At 32.3% G+C, this 19,867-nt stretch overlaps 2 protein-coding genes across 2 annotated transcripts in view; one reads left to right on the forward strand and one right to left on the reverse strand.

Annotated features, from left to right (window-relative positions):
- LOC113516126 (uncharacterized transporter slc-17.2-like) overlaps positions 1-7,102 on the forward strand; it is a 30,137-nt gene extending 23,035 nt beyond the window's left edge. Inside the window, exons 6-9 of the mRNA XM_026900497.3 lie at positions 2,803-2,948; positions 4,356-4,576; positions 5,159-5,459; positions 5,942-7,102. Of these exons, the coding sequence (XP_026756298.2) occupies positions 2,803-2,948; positions 4,356-4,576; positions 5,159-5,459; positions 5,942-6,133 (860 nt within the window). The 3' untranslated portion in view covers positions 6,134-7,102. The remainder of the gene's footprint in view (positions 1-2,802; positions 2,949-4,355; positions 4,577-5,158; positions 5,460-5,941) is intronic.
- A 1,737-nt stretch (positions 7,103-8,839) lies between these two features.
- The window catches only part of LOC113516123 (uncharacterized), a 155,541-nt gene continuing 144,513 nt past the window's right edge, over positions 8,840-19,867 (reverse strand). The window contains exons 5-11 of the mRNA XM_052901049.1: positions 18,507-18,865; positions 17,710-17,806; positions 17,134-17,364; positions 12,470-12,591; positions 12,181-12,385; positions 11,694-11,844; positions 8,840-11,541 (exon numbers count right to left, since the gene is read on the reverse strand). Coding sequence (XP_052757009.1) covers positions 9,431-11,541; positions 11,694-11,844; positions 12,181-12,385; positions 12,470-12,591; positions 17,134-17,364; positions 17,710-17,806; positions 18,507-18,865 — 3,276 coding nt within the window. The 3' untranslated portion in view covers positions 8,840-9,430. The remainder of the gene's footprint in view (positions 11,542-11,693; positions 11,845-12,180; positions 12,386-12,469; positions 12,592-17,133; positions 17,365-17,709; positions 17,807-18,506; positions 18,866-19,867) is intronic.

A 19,867-nucleotide genomic window follows, 5' to 3' on the forward strand; every position in this document is an offset into this window, starting at 1 on the left:
TAAAAACAATTAGACTGCTTAATACGAAATTTTCACACTATATTAAGCTAAACATATGTACAGGCGGCTTTAAAAAATATTTTCCAAATACACCACTTTTAGTATATAATATATGCTTACAATCACACCAATCGCTAGGTCCTCAGTCTTGAATACCTTGTGTTATGAGGAATGAATATCTTGGGGCATATTTTTCTCATAATTATCTATTGTCAGGTAAAGAATTTAATATAGGCCTTGACACTAGATACCGTAAAAAATGAAGTGAAAAATGGTGTACGAAATTATTTGAGTTGGAATGTTACCATAGTATTAGGTATAATATACTACAAGCGAAGTCACGGGCATAGCTAGTGCCTAACTAATAAATACATCATGTAAATAAGATGTTCGCGTATTCATCGTGATATGCCACAGTATATTAGATTTAAATTTTATCTGATTGAGTACTATCTATCAGTATAGCACGTGAATGATTGCTCTTGATACGACGTATGTCAAATAAAATAAATTGATTAGGTTTACATATGTACCATGATCATCATTTCAGCCATTATTTGTTCTCTGCTGGACATAGACCGCCATAAGGAACGGTTCTCAGCCGTCTGGATCCACTGATTCCCTGTATATTGATTATAAAAAATATTAATTACCATATTCCATGTTTGTTAAAATGTAAAATAAATTGCTTAATAACATAGAAAAAAACATTATAGACTGATAAACAGGTTAACAGCTTATAATAAAGTAGTACTATTAAACTATTAGAATAATTAAGTAATTAATTTCTATAAAAATTAGTTAATTGCGTATGCAGATACTTTGGTCAGAAATAGTAAATTTGCGTTTTGTAATTGAATGTTTAAATTCAGAAATGTTTTCAATGCAGAACAAAATGTTCATGACACAATGGGGGTAGTAAACGCCAATTCTAATGTTTGTTACACAGTTTATTAATTGTAAGAAAACATGGATAATTATGCTAATATAAAATAAAACTTAAAATTTAATTGATTTATATGTACCTCAATAAAAATCAATTGCCAAATGAATAACTTCAGAACAGCTCCACTTATTTGGTTGCAGCAGCGTTTCTTTAAAAACATCTCTAAAGGCCTAACTGCGGTTGCCAACCCACCTGCCAAGCATAGCAACTACTGGCAAAACTCCCCTTATGGAGAAGGCTTATATCCAGCAGTGGACAGTTAACGGAAAAAATAAGTTGTATGGATAATGTTAATCGTAAAACTAGTAGCCCAAAGCTCGTCTGAACATTACTCGAAGTAGTTTTCAAAAGCCTTCTCATTAATATCTGTAACTGATTTAAGGTAAATAGTGACTTTACGTATGACGTTATCAAAGTCGTATCATTCTGAATCAACGAAATATCAATAACTTTGCGAATATGAGAGACATTATCGTCAATATTGATCATTCGGATGGCAATTGTTGACAGACACTTGTATAGTACGGGAAATATAACTTTTTTGATTGCATTTCAATCTCGTATCTAATCATATTGATTTGATACGTAACATACTGGTATACCAATGTCAATATTACAATCTTAAAAATACTAATATCATATCTAAGCTTGTTTGTTGGTATCTATTTATTTTTTACTACTCATGGTGAGTTAACTCGGTCATTATCACTTCAATCACAACTAAAATATATCATTTTAGACATTATTTGTTTACATTGATTGAATAGATATGGAGGTATATAGTTATCTAATTGTATTTGATTTTTCTATTTCTTTTAAAACTGGTTGTTAGAGAATGCTTTCAAGTACCTTGTAACCTGAGAATAGATACTACTTTTATATTGTATACGTATTGTATAAAACATTTTTTATACAATTAGAATGGCAAACAAGTTGACGGCCCGCCTGATGAAAAGTGGTAACCATCGCCTATAGACATGAGCAGTACCATAGACATAACAGAGTATATTGTTTGAAACTTGTAATTTATACCTAGGGCGGGCTATGGGAAGGGCTATGCTCGGAGTTTCTTTGCATAAAAGAATCCGAAATGAGGATATCCGCAAAAGATCCAAAGTATAATATATTATAATATTAAAGAATTAAATCATAATATGGCTAATTTTATATATCTGGTCAAATTTGATAGGTATTAAATTTGCCTTAGTACATAATATTTCGGATTTGTACAATTTCATCCGCTTGGTATTTTATTTTATTAATATTATAAATGCGAAAGTTTGTAAGGATGCATATAGAGACGTTTGTTACTCTTTCACGTAAAAACTACTCGACAGATTTAGCACATGACTTAGCACATAGTATACTTTACACATATACTGATTTATTACAGTGAGTACAAAATAAATTAAAACTTGATTCACCTTGAGCGGCTCTTTTCACCTTTTAAAACTGACAACATTGAAGTTTAAGCAAACGATGTGATATGAAATATTAATTGCGAATTAATTATTAGGTAATATCACATTAGACGATTTCTGTGGCGCAGTGATAGGTACATTGCTTTGCTCGAGTTTGATTCCCGGTTAGGTCAATTTCCGGAATAACGAAGACAATAAATGCGTATACTTTTTTGAATTGGCTCGAGTCTGAGTGTTCTGGATTTTACTTTGGTATTATTTATTTGGTTCCTTATAACATAGCTTCAGACCGTTGGTATAATTGTGTGATACTGTTGTATTATAAATTATTAAAGTTCATGTTCTTTACATCCCCGACATAAATTTAAAGAAATAGGTGTAAATAATGTAAAAATTTTCAAAATTTATTAATAATTATAATTTTCACTATTTTAGGAGCAATTACTGCAGTTTGGTGTTTTATATGGTGGTTTTTGGTGTACGATACGCCGATACAGCATCCTCGCATATCCGATAATGAGAAGAAGTACATCTTGGACGCTATTGGCGACAAAGTTAATCACAGTTCAAAAGATACCAAGGTTGGTGTTTTTAGTTTATCATTAAATTAGTTTATTTCAATTTAATTACCAAGGCATCGCCTGTGCGAATCCTTTGTCACTTGTGGAACTTTTCGGGCATCCTTTATTATTGGATGCCTATATTATAAATGGAACACATATCTATAATCATCATCATCATATCAGCCATTGACTGTCCACTGCTGAATATAGGCGTCCCTATATTGGGGGATTTTGCCCGTAGTTGCCACGATTGACAGGTGGGTTGCAGTCGCAGTTAGGTTTGGTGATGTTTTAAGAGGGACGCTGCTGCCCATGACTTGACTATTAAGTTTCCTTAGTCTTTTCTTACTACACTCACGAAAAAGGAAGGGGTGGCTCGTTACATTCCGGGACTACACGGCAATATATCCATAATAATATTTAGAGAAAAGATTTGATTGTTTGTTTGTACTGGATAAACCCAAAAACTACTCAGCCGATTTCAAAAATTCTTTCACCCATACAGAACTACATTATTACCGATTAACGGTGTAATATATTAGTAATATATTAATAAAAAAAATAGAGATTTGTACAAAATTTGTAAAAATGTAACCTAATGTATCAGAAATTTACCTATTAAAGATAACATGACTTATCTTTCTATCTACCCGTGCGAAGTCGGGACGGATTGCTAGTATTTAATATTTCTAAACAAAATGGTTGAGAAAATAATTACTTAATGGTGCTTAGTATTTTTACTGTCTCATATCTTAAACTTTTTTTGTCTATGGGTAGCTATTATATATTTTTTACTATTTTATTTTTAACTGTTACTTTGTATTAAAATTAGAATGATTTATGAACGTAAAGCCTATTTTTAATATTACCAGAGAATTTGCTTCGTAAATAAACAGTGACATTAATCGAGCAAAATGAATATGAAGCCAAGTAATGAAGCATAGCATTTACTCCCGTGAAAATGTTTTGTTTTGTCGAACAAAATAGGTATAGATATAGGATGGAATTGCAATTATTAATTAGTCTTTAAGAGCGTGTACTCTACCAGTGAAACTCAACATTTTTAAAGGAATATGGGTTGTAAATGACAAATAATTTTGAACCTTATTATTTTATGCAACTTAGAATGGTAAACAAGCCCACCTATAGACAACATGAGCAGTACCATGGACATAACAGAGTATACTATTTCGCCCATGATACCCCCCATGCGTTGGTATTCTTGAGGATTAAGATATTATGCCTCTGTACCCTGTATATTCACTGTCATATCTCACACATCAAACTGAAACACGGCCATGCAAACAACTTTTAAACAAAGTCTCCCTTCCACACTACACTTCGATTTCACCCTGTATATTAGGTATTCCATATCTAAAAAGAGGATTTGACGTATCTTACTTCATTATCAATCTTTTGAAATAGGTCGTCCCACCATTCCGAAGAATCTTCACTTCCTTCCCGTTTTTGGCCATGGTGATACTCCACTATGGCAGTAACTGGGGTCTATATTTTGTGATGACTGCGGCCCCCAAGTTCGTGTCCAGTGCGTTGGGCTTCAACCTCACTGCTACTGGAACTCTATCATCATTACCATATCTGGCTAGGATGTTATTCTCACTAATATTTGGTGCAATTGGTGACAGGTATGTAAATATTTTTATTTAATTATTGTTACTTTTATTATTTTTATTATTTATTTTCTTTGTGGTATTGTGACTACTATCTGAACAAACATGAGTAAAAGAAACTAAGTTTCAATGCATATTATTTTGAAATCTCCGTACCTAAATTATCGATTTTTTAAATATTATCAGCAGTATCATTGAAAAAGTAGATCTTGGTTACTCAAATTTAAGCGGGAAGTAGATTAAGTTTAATTTTTAAAGATATTAGGCATGTCTGTAGTTTAAAAGTGTATTAAATTCATGTAAAATTCCTTTTATGAGTATAATATTATAAATAATTTAATATTTTGATTTCTTGATGTAATTGTGACGTAAATCCTCAATACTTTATTTATCTATAGCGTTTTATTTTTATTATAATAATTAATATTATTGTAAAACCTACTGTTTTATTTAAAGTAAAAATATCTCAGGTTTAGCGTAATTAAACATACTCGCACTCTCATTTCGAGTTTCTAATTTGCCTTAACTTTTTCTTTTGTATTTTTTTAGAAAATACCTAGGCAAATATGTAATGTATCTATTTGTATTTATTTACAGAATTCTGAAACAGAATATAGTATCAATAACGTTTATGAGGAAATTCTTCTGCTTGTTCTCCCACATTGTCCCCGGATTGCTTTTAATCGGCCTCGGGTATACTGGATGTGCTCCAATCCTCTCAGTGGCTCTCATCACTTTCTCCATGGGCTCAAACGGTGCAGCCACACTGACTAACTTAGTGAATCACCAAGACTTGGCCCCTAACTTTGCTGGCACATTGTACGGAATTGCTAACGGCATTGGCAATACCGCGGGTTTTGTTACACCACTGGTTACAGCATATTTTACAAAGAATGGGGTAAGTTTCTTGAAAATAGTACCTAAATTATATCAACTAATGCATCTAACCATGTTTTGATATAAATATAATTACCCATAATTGCTTTGTAAATAATTTATACAATTTATATAAATTAAAAAAAAATATTCATATTTAAAATTTGTATATTTACGACTTTATGTTTGGGGGATGTTATTAAACTTTTAGCTATGTTTTTTTTGTATAACAGATTTATTCCAAAGAATTGTTTGTTGTAATGTCTATGGCTAGGAACAGCCTACTGCCGCATCGCCTGTCATCAACAGGGAATACATCCCCAGTCTGCAGGTCCGCACACTTTGAAACTGTCATGTAGTTATAGATTACTATTTTCTTCCGTGAACGCTCTGGTTGTAGACGTAAAATCAGCTCTCTACAAAGATTTTTCCATACAGCATATTTCTTCAAAAACGGAATTTATTCTGAAAATTTAAAGAATATTATTTTCTACCTATTTTCAGAACGGTTTTGCTGAATGGAGGCCTGTGTTCATGACAGGTGCCTCCCTGTACATCGGTGCAGCTGTCTACTTTATACTTTTTGGTACTGGTGAAACGCAGTCTTGGAATTACATTGCACCTGTTGAGGAAGAAGATAAGAGACCGAGTAATAACTCCAATGATACGACAGTCACGATTCCTGTTAAGACGTAGATAAACTTAATTGTTGTAGTTTAATATATTTACTTTAAATTATATGTGATTGTATCACATGGATTGCATTAATGCCAAAAGATACGTCACTTTACAGTACACGTGAAAATAATTATTAAAAATGACTGCTAATTTGAAATAATTTTGTTTCAACCTATTTGACTATTGATACCTACTGAGGTTTATATTAAATTAACAATTGGTACAAAATATAAACTAAATCATTAAAGCTCCTTCAAAAAAGAATCAATATCAAATAAAAAATCGACAGCATTACCACGTTACGTACTTAGCTAATTATAATTATTGAGTAAAAGACATATTTTGTAATTTCTTTAGAATTAGTATGACAATTCGACTACATTATTAGTATTATTGAATATTTAGTACTTATAGTATACCAGTATGATCCTATCTTAATAATTGTGGTGAAAACGTGCATAATGAAAAATGGTAAACTACTATGGCATTTTTTTAATAAATTGAAACGATAAATAGATCTATCCTATTAGTTAATGATTAGACATGATGTAAATTTATTTTTTTATATTAACACTGAGTATAGTCTGTTTACCATATTATGTACACAGTTAGTGGTACAGACAAATGTACAGGTACAGGTATGTACAGGTATTGTACTGTAACTGTAAGGTGAATATTATATTTAATTAAATTCACACGATATTAATATTTGATAATTTGCTATTGACTACTTAATACATAATAATTCTAAAAGATCTGTTGAGTTAGATACAGTATTCTTGAATATCGGTTTCATAATATATAGGCTCTTACTTGTAAATACTATAAAACTTATTTATGTTACAATTGTATTTTTATAGAACAGACAAAACGATTGTGATGTCCGTTTAAAGTATTCAAAATATCTTAACGATTAATGTATTGAAGACTGTGATGAATTATAATTGTGCACATACATTAATTTAAATAAAGTAACTTATACGAGTTCGAATATGTTTTTACTAAAATAGTTATGGCCGCATCCAGTTACATTTTATCTTAATATATTATCATCAATTCTATGTCATATCGGATGTTAATCTTTTTACCGATTTTAATATAACTTTGCCTATTATTGTTTTCAACTTGAAGATAAATTATTTTCTATCACTATAAGAATAAATACATATGATAAATGGCAATAGGGGGCAAAACGTCATGTCCCATGTCAGATAACTTATTTATTTAAATTTTAATGCACACAGTGGGATATGGCGTTAATTTACAGGGTACGGAGGAATAACACCTGAGTCCTCAGGAATGGCAACCTATGGGGGGTATCATGGGCGAAACAGTATACTCTGTTATGTCCATGGTACTGCTCATGTCTATAGGCCACGGTTACCACTTTCCATCAGGTGGACCGTCAGATTGTTTGCCATTATAAGTTGTATAAAAAAAAATACATATATGTACATTTTGCGGACTTAATACCAGATGGTGTAAATAGGTAGGTGGTGCACTCAATAATTAATAAATAAACTAATTTTAACTTATTTAAACATTATAAACATATAAATACACTAATATAAACATACAGAAAATATTATTCATTTTTACTTTCGCATTGCGTGGTTATACGAGTACATTATAACATTTTTATATAGGCAAGCCATTCAAATGGCCGTGTGGTCCCGGCAAGAATAGACCACCCCTTTCTTTCCCGTGAATGTTATAATGGGCGACTAAGGGTGGCTTAATAAAAAACCAATTGGCTATATTGTTCTTTTTTTATTAGGATAAAAATAAAACGATAACTGCGCCTGCTCTATAGGCATATGCTGGGCAGTGAGTGATGATAGGCAAAGATGAAGACAAGTCAAATTAACCCATAGTTACAAATTTATCAGAAATGTTTCGATCTAATTATATGTAAGATAAACCGGTAATTATTATATAAAAATGTATGATGATGGTTTTCAGGGGGTTGTGCGCTTAGGTCGACTTAACAGAGTAGATTACTGACGATGGGGCTTTTAGTCACTATTACTAACAATCGTACTTCGGGGGGAAAGGGATTGTCAGTAATGAGATTTAACAGCCCGATTGCTAGCAATACACCCTATCAGGTCACCCTCCACGCGGTTCTCCTTGGAAACCATAGTGGTTAATTCTTGTTCAATTGGTCACTATGGGCCAACTGACCTGCCTTCATCCTCACCTGTCACCCTTCACTGGTACCCCGCCAGCGTATACCAATAGCGCAGGCAGGGCTACCATTTCATCTTCACTCATTAAAAAAAAAAACAATCGTGCTCCCTCCTCACTATACCTATTGTTAAAAAGCTATCATAATTTTTAATTTTAATAACCAATTCATTATTACTAAAATTCACGTTTACTAGTCTTTTAACCCTTTCAGACCTGAATGATACGGGCGTGAGTTGTAACTTTAAAAAATTCTAAAACCGCGCGCAATTCATTTTTACGCACGAAGCTGAAATAAGATGATAGTGAGATTCTAAACCAGCCAATAAGAAATCATTTTAGCGGTTAGGTGGTGCAGTAATCTCGTGCATGCCGGGAAGATGGCTTGGCTCCAAAACACGAAAATATATTTAAGCTGAAAGAAAAAAAATCTTGGGTCTGAAAGGGATATATTGGAGATAAGGACTCCAACACTTAATCTTTCTTAAATAGAATATAAGGTGTTTATATATTATTAAAAAAAAAAAAAACTTCAACTGTGTCATTACAAGTTATTTAATATATTTAATTTTTAGTATATTTAGATAGGTATATTATCATACATTATATACACGGGTACACTCTCATTTAATTTTTTAATCAATATAGCCTTACAACGAATAAATGACACAAGAAATTCAAATTTTAGAATACACAAATAGGTACGTTAATACAATCGTAATTAAAATATAAAGATATTCAGCAAACATTATGACAAACCACTTAGGAAGAAATATTAAAATTTCTAATTGAAACATACATTATTATTAAACATGAAACTATTCTTATTTCTTTGGAATTACATCACCAAAACAACTCAGGTTATGGTCACATACATAAAATTTCAGGCGGGATTCACAAGACATCTTACAATACAGTTTATGCTCAAAACATGTCGTCACATTGTAAAACAATAAAACAAATAAAATGAATGAATTAGACTACAAGTGATGAGCAAGTGAAATCTACTAATATTCCTAAAGCATGCATTTGATCTTAATAATTTATTCCTCCTAGGTTTTACCCACTGGTATTATATTGCATTAATCACTTTAGCCATTTATAAAGATTTCTTGTGCTTTAGTAACGTTAGACGTATGATTCAGATTCCGTGTCAGACTCTGAACAATCCAAAGCTAAAACGTTTTGATCGATTTTATCAGAGCCATTGTATAAACGTGGTACCGACTTAGACCGAAGTGCTTTTTCGTCTTTATTCACATGTACCGGTTGGAATTTCTTCAGCACTCTCTGGTATACCATTTTTCTAGGTGGCACCGGTGGTGGCATATGTGGCGGCTTCTTGTTGTTGGTTTGTTCTTTCTCTGAGTTATGATATTCAGGTTGAACAGCCGTAGGAGTAGCTTTATAGATATCTGAAGTAAACATGTTAGATGATTTATCTTCGTGGAATATGTCCCTTCTGCGATTGTATACAGATGTGTACAAAGGTTCAATATACTGAGTGGTATAACAATTTTCAAAGGAATTCTCGCTGGCCGGTGATTCTGTCGATCGGCTGTTGAAAGAATTTTGAGGTTGATATAATGTATCGCAACTGCTGGAATCGCTGTGCAGTACGATGTTCGCTAATGATTTTGATTGATTCAATTTATTATTCGTATAATTACGATGTCTTATCTTTTTATTTTCTTCAGAATTGTTGCTATGAATACTGTCGACATAAGAATATGAATTTTGCAGTGGATTCATTGCATGTTTATCATATTCTCTATTATTTATTGACGACTGCGATGTGCCACAAGTCTTAGTGCACATATGTGCCGGGTCAAAACGCCTCTTTCGGCAACAGTTCGTAATGTTTACTTCATAATTTCCATTGCGAACTCTTTCTGTATTATTAGTTTGTCCTTCTTCGTTCACTTCTAAACTCTTTGTTCTAGCTGCTTGACGAGACCAGTCATTTCTTGTAAAAATGGTGGCTGCCGGTGTTCCATTTCCACTGGATTTATTCTGAGAAGTTTCTCCTTGTTTCTTAGTCATTTGTCCATAAATATCCATTGTATTTGCTGTGTTACTATTATAGTTCGCACTTTTGTGCTCCCAACCAGAATAAACTCGAGAGTAATTTATATTTGAGTTTGATATGTTTGATTGATATTGATTCTGTCTTTGAATGTTTTCTGTGAACATAGCAAGGTCGTGTATATTACTGTATACTATATTTTCTTGACTAGAAACTAGGTCGCGTTTATTATCCATCGATTCTTGTTTTGTTTCTAACAGGTTATCAGAACTTTTTGCTCTGTTAAAATTTTTATTAGACGCATTTTTCTCCACTTCTTGAGTTTCGGCGAACATACTATAAACTTTAGACGTTCGAGCTGACTTTGATAAACTTCTCGGTGGTTTCTGTGGTTCTAAACCTGTTATGTATTTTGCTGGACTTTGGCCATAAATATCAGCTGTAGAACGCTGCAACGCAGTTTTGGAAACATAATTTCTTTCGTCGATTCCATTTGAGATTCCTATATTTATCGAATTATGTACATATCTCTCTCCTGTATATGGCGTCGTATATAATTCTTCATTGACTGTACTGTACATTTCTGCCTTATTAGAATAATTATTTTGTCTTTGTGTCATTCGCGGGAGACCATTGACGTTGTGGTTATCTGTATGGTATCTAGATACTAATTTAGATTCTTGTTGCATATTACACGTCGGTGCAGAGAGGCTATGCAAAATATTTCTGGGCGCTGGACTATTTCCTCCATTGCTGTTTGAATCATCTTCAGAAAGAGTCAGACCCGAATCCCTACTGAGTGATAGTTTTTCTTTTCGTGGTGTAGTTAGCTCCATAGAATCCAAGGATATTCCTACAGAATGCAAGCTGTCACTTTCTTCAGCACCAGAGTCGAGCAACGCATTCGAGAGCTCAGGACTTCCATTTCCCAAGAGACTGGATATTTGAGGTCCGAATAAGTCATCAGCTTTAACTATAAGTAGTTCTACAACCATTGGCACGGCTTTGGGAGCTCTGTCACAGGGAGTGTTAGGCCACAAGAGGCTGGGGCCTACACAAACACCGAGATTCATGGGGCACATGAGGTTAATATTAGATTTTTTGGCGATGGCTTGAAGCAAACAAATGAAGTATGTCAGCATAGTATAGTGTGCTTTTGGTAGCTTCAGCAACAAGGAGCGCACGGCTGTTACTTTTTCAACTTGAGATAAACCTGCAACAAAATAGGTAGGTATATTGAAAATTATTAAAAAAATAATTATGACTGTTGTCTATTATGATTTAAAAGAATATCAAACGAGAACTATTTTATTAAATAATATTTTTAAATACAAGAGTAGAAAAATTATGGATTACTATACTTACTGAGGACTTGCAACCATGATGAGTATAGCTCTGCAACTAATAATGGTTGTGGAAGCGCCCGGAAAAACTCTTTTACAAGAGCGGCCAATAACAAGACGGGCGCGCGGTCCAGCTCAGCGCAGCCTTCTGCCCAAGGACCCAGAGCATCCAGCTAAGAAGGGACAAATATTTTAGATTTAATGATGTCAAGTATATAAAAAGCAGCAGAAAAATTTGGGTCTAGGCCAATGTACAGAACGATGTAACCTTTAAATAGTCTGTACTCAGAACGGATAATATACATTAAGTATCTACAAATGATATTACGTACTAATATTTTAAAAAGAATAGAATGTTAAGTCCTCCTTTTGTACCAAACATTTTTTAATGTGGTCAATAAAAATTAAATTAATTAATAAATGTCCAATATATTTTCGTTGAAATATAAATTCTAAATTTTTTATTATCTCAAAACAAATTTGTGTATAAAATTATTATAAAAATATACCTTATCTCTCAGCAATCTTAATGCTTTGGCATTAGCACTTCGCCGGAAGACGCCATGTGTTAGAGGTGCTATAGACCTCAAACGACGTAGCGCTTGCAGTAACGCAGGTGGGGGTGTCCCATTGCAGAGTCGCGTGAGAGCGACGCCGAACAGTCGTCCGCCGCGTCGAAGTAATCGCAATCCTCGAGCGGGGGTAGTGTTTCCACTAAAAATAACAATTTAAATTATAACTATATATTGTCTATTAATATGTACGTAATTGACATTAAAATTGAAAACTTTTACTTACTTTTTTAAACTTTGATTTTTCTTTCTTAGTTCAAACACAAGTCCACAGGGATTGTTTTTAGCGTTAACATGCTCCAAATCAAAACCATCCTCATTTGATAAAGTTTGCCGTATCCTTGACATCTGTAGGTAATATAAAAATGTTAGATTCTAGTGTTAACTAAACAGGCATAATATATCAAATATCTTTCAAATTCAAATTCAAATTCAAAAATCATTTATTCATGTAGGACATTTTAGCCGCTTATGAACGTCAAATTTTTACATTATAATTTTATATTTACCCTACCGTCCAGTTCGGTATATAGATCCAATTGAGAAGAACTGGCAAGAAACTCAATTGAATTACTTTTTTTTTTAAAGCCAGTTTATTTACAATGTATATTTATATAGGTGTCTATGTCTAACATTAAATGAAAATTCAGTGCATGAACAACTATTGCCATGCACACTCGTCATTCAAGTAATCGTTTAGTGAGTAATAGGCTTTGCTCAGTAAATATGATTTAACAGATGTTTTGAATTTATTTAAGGGTAATTCCAACATATCCTTTGGTATCTTATTGTAAATTTTTATACCTATTCCCATAAAAGACCTATTAACTTTTTCTAAACGATACTTGGGGACAGCAAGTTTGTCTTTAAATCTAGTATTAATATTATGAATATTGCTGTTTTTTGGAAATAAGTCAAGATTTTTATGAACATATAGAATATTTGAATATATAAATTGAGAAGCAACGGTGAGAATATTTGCCTCTTTGAATTTCTCTCTTAATGAGTCACAACTCTTCATACAGTAGATCGCTCGAACGGCACGTTTTTGTAATATGAATATATTCTTAATATCTGCCGCTTTTCCCCATAGTAATATTCCATAAGAGAGTAAACTATGAAAATAACTAAAATAGACTAATCTAGCAGTATCAGTATCAGTGTACTGTCTAACTTTACGCACGGCAAAAGCTGCTGAACTTAGTTTCGCTGCAAGGCTTTGAATTTGTGCACCCCATTGTGTTTTATTATCTAGTGTGATTCCTAGAAAGACAGTAGATTCTATAAATTCGAGAGATTCGTCATTTAATTTAATATTGCAATTAGTATTAAAACTTTTAGATAGAGAGAAATTAACACATTTTGTTTTTTTAGCGTTTAACATAAGATTGTTAGTTGTAAACCAGTGCAGGAGACGCCGCAAAGCACTATTTACATCGTCATAATTATTAGTCATTCTATTAACTTTAAAAATCAATGAAGTATCGTCTGCAAACAATACTATGCCGCATCTATCCTGCATGGCATATGGGAGATCATTAATGTAAACTAGGAATAAAAATGGACCGAGAATAGATCCTTGAGGTACACCCATTTGCACAAGTGACCCGTCAGACGTAGCGTTGCTAATCTTCACTTTCTGTATTCTATCAGATAGATAAGATTTTATTAAATTTAAAGCATTGTCTTTGACGCCATAAAAAGCAAGTTTTTTTAGCAATGTATTATGATCAACGCAATCAAAAGCCTTAGAAAGGTCACAAAAAACACCTATCACATCCATTTTAGTTTCCCATGCAGCAAATACGTGTCTAAGCAACTCTGCACCTGCGTCTGTAGTTGAACGACCTTTGGAAAAACCGAATTGACTATTGTGGATTAAATTATTTAAATTGAAATAACTGACAAGTTGCATAAGGATTATTTTTTCAAAAATTTTACTGAGTGCTGGGAGTATGGATATAGGTCTATAATTTATTGGGTCACTCCTATCTCCAGATTTAAAAAGCGGTATGATTTTACTAATTTTCATTATGTTAGGAAATTTACCTTCATCTATACATTTATTGAAAATAAAAGCAAGAGAGGGCGCAATAATTTCCATTATACTATCCAGTATTTTAACAGATATACCCCATAGATCCTCTGTTTTTTTATTATTAAGTTGTTTGAATATTTTCATTATTTCTACTGATGATGTATGTCTAAAGTTAAATACAGCTGATGACTTGCTAACATTGTCTGTTAGTAAAGTTTCAGCAGCAGACGGGGAAGATTTTAGAGCCTGTGTCGTAATTAATGGAATATTAGTAAAATAAGATTCGAATGTATGCGCGACCTCTGTGTCGGAATTTACCAATTTGTTATTAATATTTAAAGCTATTTTGCTATTTTGAAAATTAACTTTTCCAGTTTCGCTATTTATTACTTTCCAAGTGGCTTTTATTTTATCTTTAGATTTAGTTATTATTTTACCTAAATAGAGAGACTTAGCTGTATGACAAACCTTTTTAAATATTTTCGAATAAGATTTTACATGTTCATGAAATAAGGGATCGGATATATAGCTTCGTTTTTCGTAAAGTTCGTAAAGATTAGCCCTAGACTTATAAATACCAAACGTGGCCCAGTCACAAAACTTTGATTTTACACTAGTTGAAAATGTTTTTGTTTTAAATTCACTGCTAGCTTCATGTTCAATTAAATTAAAAATATGTTCACATACAATGTCCGGGTCATATTGAGGTACTATGACACTAGATATTTTATGTTCAATTTTATTTTTAAAACGTGCCAAATTCTTTTGTGTTATTTGTCTGCATGTAATTGTTTGAGTCCCTTTGGATCCCTTAGTTTCAATTATAACTTTTTGTCCGTAATGATCAGATCCAAGACAGTCGAAATTCATTTTCACCTTTACTTCACAATTACAAAAAACATTATCTATACAAGTGGCAGAATTTCCTGCGACCCTAGTGGGTTCTAAAAAAAGATTGTGCAAATTAAATGATTTAAATAAGTTAATCAATCTTAAGCTTATTGAGCATTCCGATAATAAATCAACATTAAAATCGCCACATACAAATAATGTTTTATTCCTCCGTGCGACTCGTCTCAATGCTTCCTCCATAGCCAGTTCAAAAGAATCAAAACAAGCCGCTGGCGGACGATAAACGCAAATTATTATACAAGTAACTAATTCTACGCAAGATAGTTCAATTGTTTGCTCAATAGAAATATTTACAATGTCTTGACGGTTTTTATATTCTACATCATTTTTTAAAATAATAATTGACCCGCCATGAATGGCATTGTTCCTAGCAAAAAAACTAGCTATATTATAATGTTCAAAAGGACAAATTATTTCATATTGTTTAAGCCAATGTTCTGTCAGACATAACACCTGTACATTGTTAGATTCTAAGAAAAGACTTAATTCTAATTCTTTGCTGGAGAAGCCACGAATATTTTGATGAATAATGACCATATCCTGTGGCTTAACCAATGTCGTAGATGTTAGTTTAAATTAACACATGTCACATTATTAGTATAATTACTAATATTACTAATTAAACCCGTTATACTACTTATAATGGGATCATAAATGTTATACGCTAGTAAACTAGCAATAGTCTTTTTTTGTTTTTTAGGAAGATAAAAATTACCTCCCGTCATATAATAATTTGTAACAAATTTGTTACTTTCAAAATAAAATATATCATTACAATGATATGTCATCGAATAAATTAAATTATTTATACTATAAATGAACTTATTCTGTTCATTAGTCAGGGATTGAGAGTAGGGAAATGCGCATAATAATATTTTACCTATACCAAGCTCCACTATATTATATAATGATTTTATTAAATTAACTATATCAGATTTACGCATATGCAAACAATTCCCTAACGCTATTACTAGGGTCGTGTGAATATCATATTTTTCATTTACTATATTTTTTATAATCTTATATATACCTGATCCCGGAAAACAATTATTTATTACTTGTTGCGAGAGGCAGTTCGATAATAAACTACCTAAATCCTTGCCAAATTCATCTGAATAAACAATTGTTCTCCTGATGGTTTCATGTACAGTGCTGCATTTATTTACTTTTGTACTGTTTCGTGTGGGTAAACATGAAACGTCTGGTTCCGTGACGGATGAGATATCAATGTTCAACTTATTATGGTGGGACGGTTGGATATAGTTATCAGACTCTGGTGAATTACAGTGACATCTATCCGTAAGAGAAACAAACCGCTCCATGTTGTAGTTACCCAATTTTATTAAATTATCCAACTGATCAGAATATTCATGTATTTCATTCTCAGCTGATTCGTATTTCAAAGATAAATTGGACAACGAGTTCTCTAATAGTTTAATTTTTTGTGATAATTCATCTATTTCTAAATCTTTGTTATATATTTTTTCTTTACAATTATTTAATTCTATTGATAAGTCAATTTTTTGCTTTCTAGTAATAATTGATTTTAAACACTTTTTATGACTTTTCACTAAATTTTCTGATTTTCGAATAAATTTATTTAATTTTACATATTTTTTTAACTTCTTACTACTATTAATAGGTACTTTATTAGGACTATAGGAGCTTGGTGTATTTGTCAAATCTATGGTCACAAGGGGTAGAGCAGATGTTTGATCACTAGTAGTATTTAACATTTCTGTATACAGATCCATGGTCTCGTTATAACTACTCAACCGCCTGTGATCCAACAAAGATTTATTTTGTGATTGAACTTCCTCAAGGTGCCGCTCTAGATGAGTGATTTTCTGCAATGCTGACTCATATGTGTCTCTGCACAGATCATATTTATTTACAATTTCTTGATAATCTTTTATAATGTTAGTAGGATTCATTTTTACCTGAATAGCATGAGGTCTCTCAATGCCTTGCAACGGTGTCAGTGGCGCATCCCTTGCTGTTCGAACACAAAGCGTGAACTCGGTGGCTGGCCCCCATCGACTATCACCTTCATTCTCTCCTTCGCCGTCCCCTTCATTTTCTCCTTCTGAGCTACCGTTCTGAAGTACGTGTAGAGCTTGCCGTACAACGCATTTGGCACTCATTTCTGGTCCCACTGATACAGTTTTACACTAAAAAGAAAAAGAATATTATGTAGATACTTATTGCATAGTTTTTGTCAATGATACTTCTATATACTGTCAAATGAGTATAAAGTTTGTTATTTTAGGTAGGTTTCATTAGGAATCTCAGATAAAAATTAAATTTTTTTGGAGGAAAATTATTAAGTCAATGAAGCAACAAGTTTTGAATAAACGTCAGTAGGTAGTTGTACTGATAAAAACTCAAGGTAAGTAAAGTGATATTTTTAAATAACCTTGTATATTATGGGTGTTTTGCGCAGCTTCATCATTAGGTTTATTATCTATATATGAATATATTATATACAAGCAATTATTTTAAATGCAAGTACTTACAAATTCTATAGAACTCGTAACATCCTTGTAGAAGATTTGAATGTTTGTTGATTTTGGTTCTGTGCTGAGTTGCGTATTCAAAGCATTTTGTATTTTCCTAAAAATAAAATTGTTATGTAATTAATATATATCTTATTAATATAACAAATGCAAAGGTTTATAACGATGGATGGGTGGCTGGATGTTTGTTACCCTTTCGCACATAAACTATTGAATGGATTTCAATGTAATTTAATACATGGGTAGGTGATATACCCAACTTAGCACATGAGATATTTTATGTACCTTACTTCGCCAAGTAGCGGGATATTGCTACTATATTATAACAATAAAGTGTTAGGCAGGCACATTGTTTTGTTTTTAAATTAGGACCCTCAGAGAAAGTAGCTAAAAGTTTTTTTTATTCTTTGTTTAAATATTAAAATTCAGGTTAATTTAAATTTGTTTCGTAAATGGATCTGATAAGGAATAGATCCTGTGGTGATTTTTAATAGAAATAATATTACGTAACTTATAACATTTTTCATTAAAACACCACTATAACGATCAAATAAGATAATAGTTGTTTATCACAAAACCACTATAAGGCTATACTTGTCTGCATGTTTGCCTCTTTAGTGAGATAAAAAATAACACGTGGACTTATTTTATTATAATTGACTCACAAAAAATTAAAAGATATTTATCAACTTAAGTACATAGGTACTGGGTCAATATTTATAATAGCATAGTAGCGAATTATATGTAAGTTAACTTATGTGTTGAGTGCGTAAAGTTAAGAGAATAGTAATTCTCACCTGTACCACGTATCTCTAGCAGCTTGAGTGGGATAAGTAGCGAGGTAGTTGGCGACTCCAGTAACAGTTGGCCACCCGATAAGAAAACCGGTATCATCCCCATCGGGTAAAGACAGCCATATTTCTGCTAATCTGACGCTTTCTTTGAGTTTAAAGCAGTTGGTTCCTCTGGACTTTCCGACGAGCAGCAAATCGCTGAACAAGAATAAATTACGATCTAACGGTGGGGAGGTAGCGCCCAAAGGGCATAGTTGAACCGGAGCCTCCATGATGAAGGTCCTTGGCGATAACGAGCTACTGTTTGTGCTGACTGTACCGCCAATGTCCAAGCTCGGTCTCTTGCGGAGACTCTTCGATTTCTGGAAAGGATTAACGTAAATCTAGTAAGTTAATATCCTTAAATAAAATTATGTTAGTGATCTTATCTTTACTAATATTATAAATGTAAAGGTGAGTTTGTTTGTTACCTTATAGTGTCTTTATGGCGTAACCAATCACTATGAAAATTGAACAAATACACATGTACTACATGGAATGGAAAAAGAAACATGCTACTTTTTGTTCTGATTAATAAATAAATCACGGTCAAGCGAATGAAATCGCGGGTAAAAACTTGTATTAAAGACAAAGACAAGTATAAAAATTTACTTTAATCGTTAATGTAATACGGTACTAACATAATATAAAAAAAATCAGAGAACCTTCATATTTTTTTAAAGATTCTTCCAAACATAAATACGTACAGGATTTAGTCTTTGCGAATATAATAATATTATATTTAAGCAAGTACTCAATAATAGCTTTATAGAAATACTTATAAAAAAGATGTAATGTAAAAATTTGCAAATGTAATGTTTGCTAATGATTATGTTAACATTGCATATTCATGACACTAATGCGATAGATATTGTACAACATAATTAAAATGTGGCTTTCGTCTGGTGTCGTATTTCAAATTATCACGCGATGTTGACGTAATATAACGAACCTAACAAGTAAGCATTTTTAACTCGTCAGTTTGAGATTTGTTTCTGATAATCCCCTGTCAATATCAAAATGGTTATAATATTAATTAAAGCTAGTAAAGCTTTATCTTATTGTTATAATAAATGCGGAATTTGTAATGATGGATGATTGGGTGTCTGTTACTCTTTCAGGCAAAAAGTTACTGAACAGATTTGAATTTAGCACATGTGTTGGTTATATTTTAACTTAGTACCTCTAGGTATATATTATTTATATACTGATTCATACGGGTGAAGCTGCGAAATACAGCTGATTTTTAAATTAATAAGTAAATAATTAAAGAATAAATAAAGTAAGAATTTATACTAAAGAGAGTAACGTATATATAAGAAAAT

The sequence above is a fragment of the Galleria mellonella genome, unplaced genomic scaffold (genome assembly GCF_026898425.1).
Source record: "Galleria mellonella isolate WM207_F2 unplaced genomic scaffold, CSIRO_AGI_GalMel_v1 utg74, whole genome shotgun sequence".
Taxonomy (NCBI): domain Eukaryota; kingdom Metazoa; phylum Arthropoda; class Insecta; order Lepidoptera; family Pyralidae; genus Galleria; species Galleria mellonella.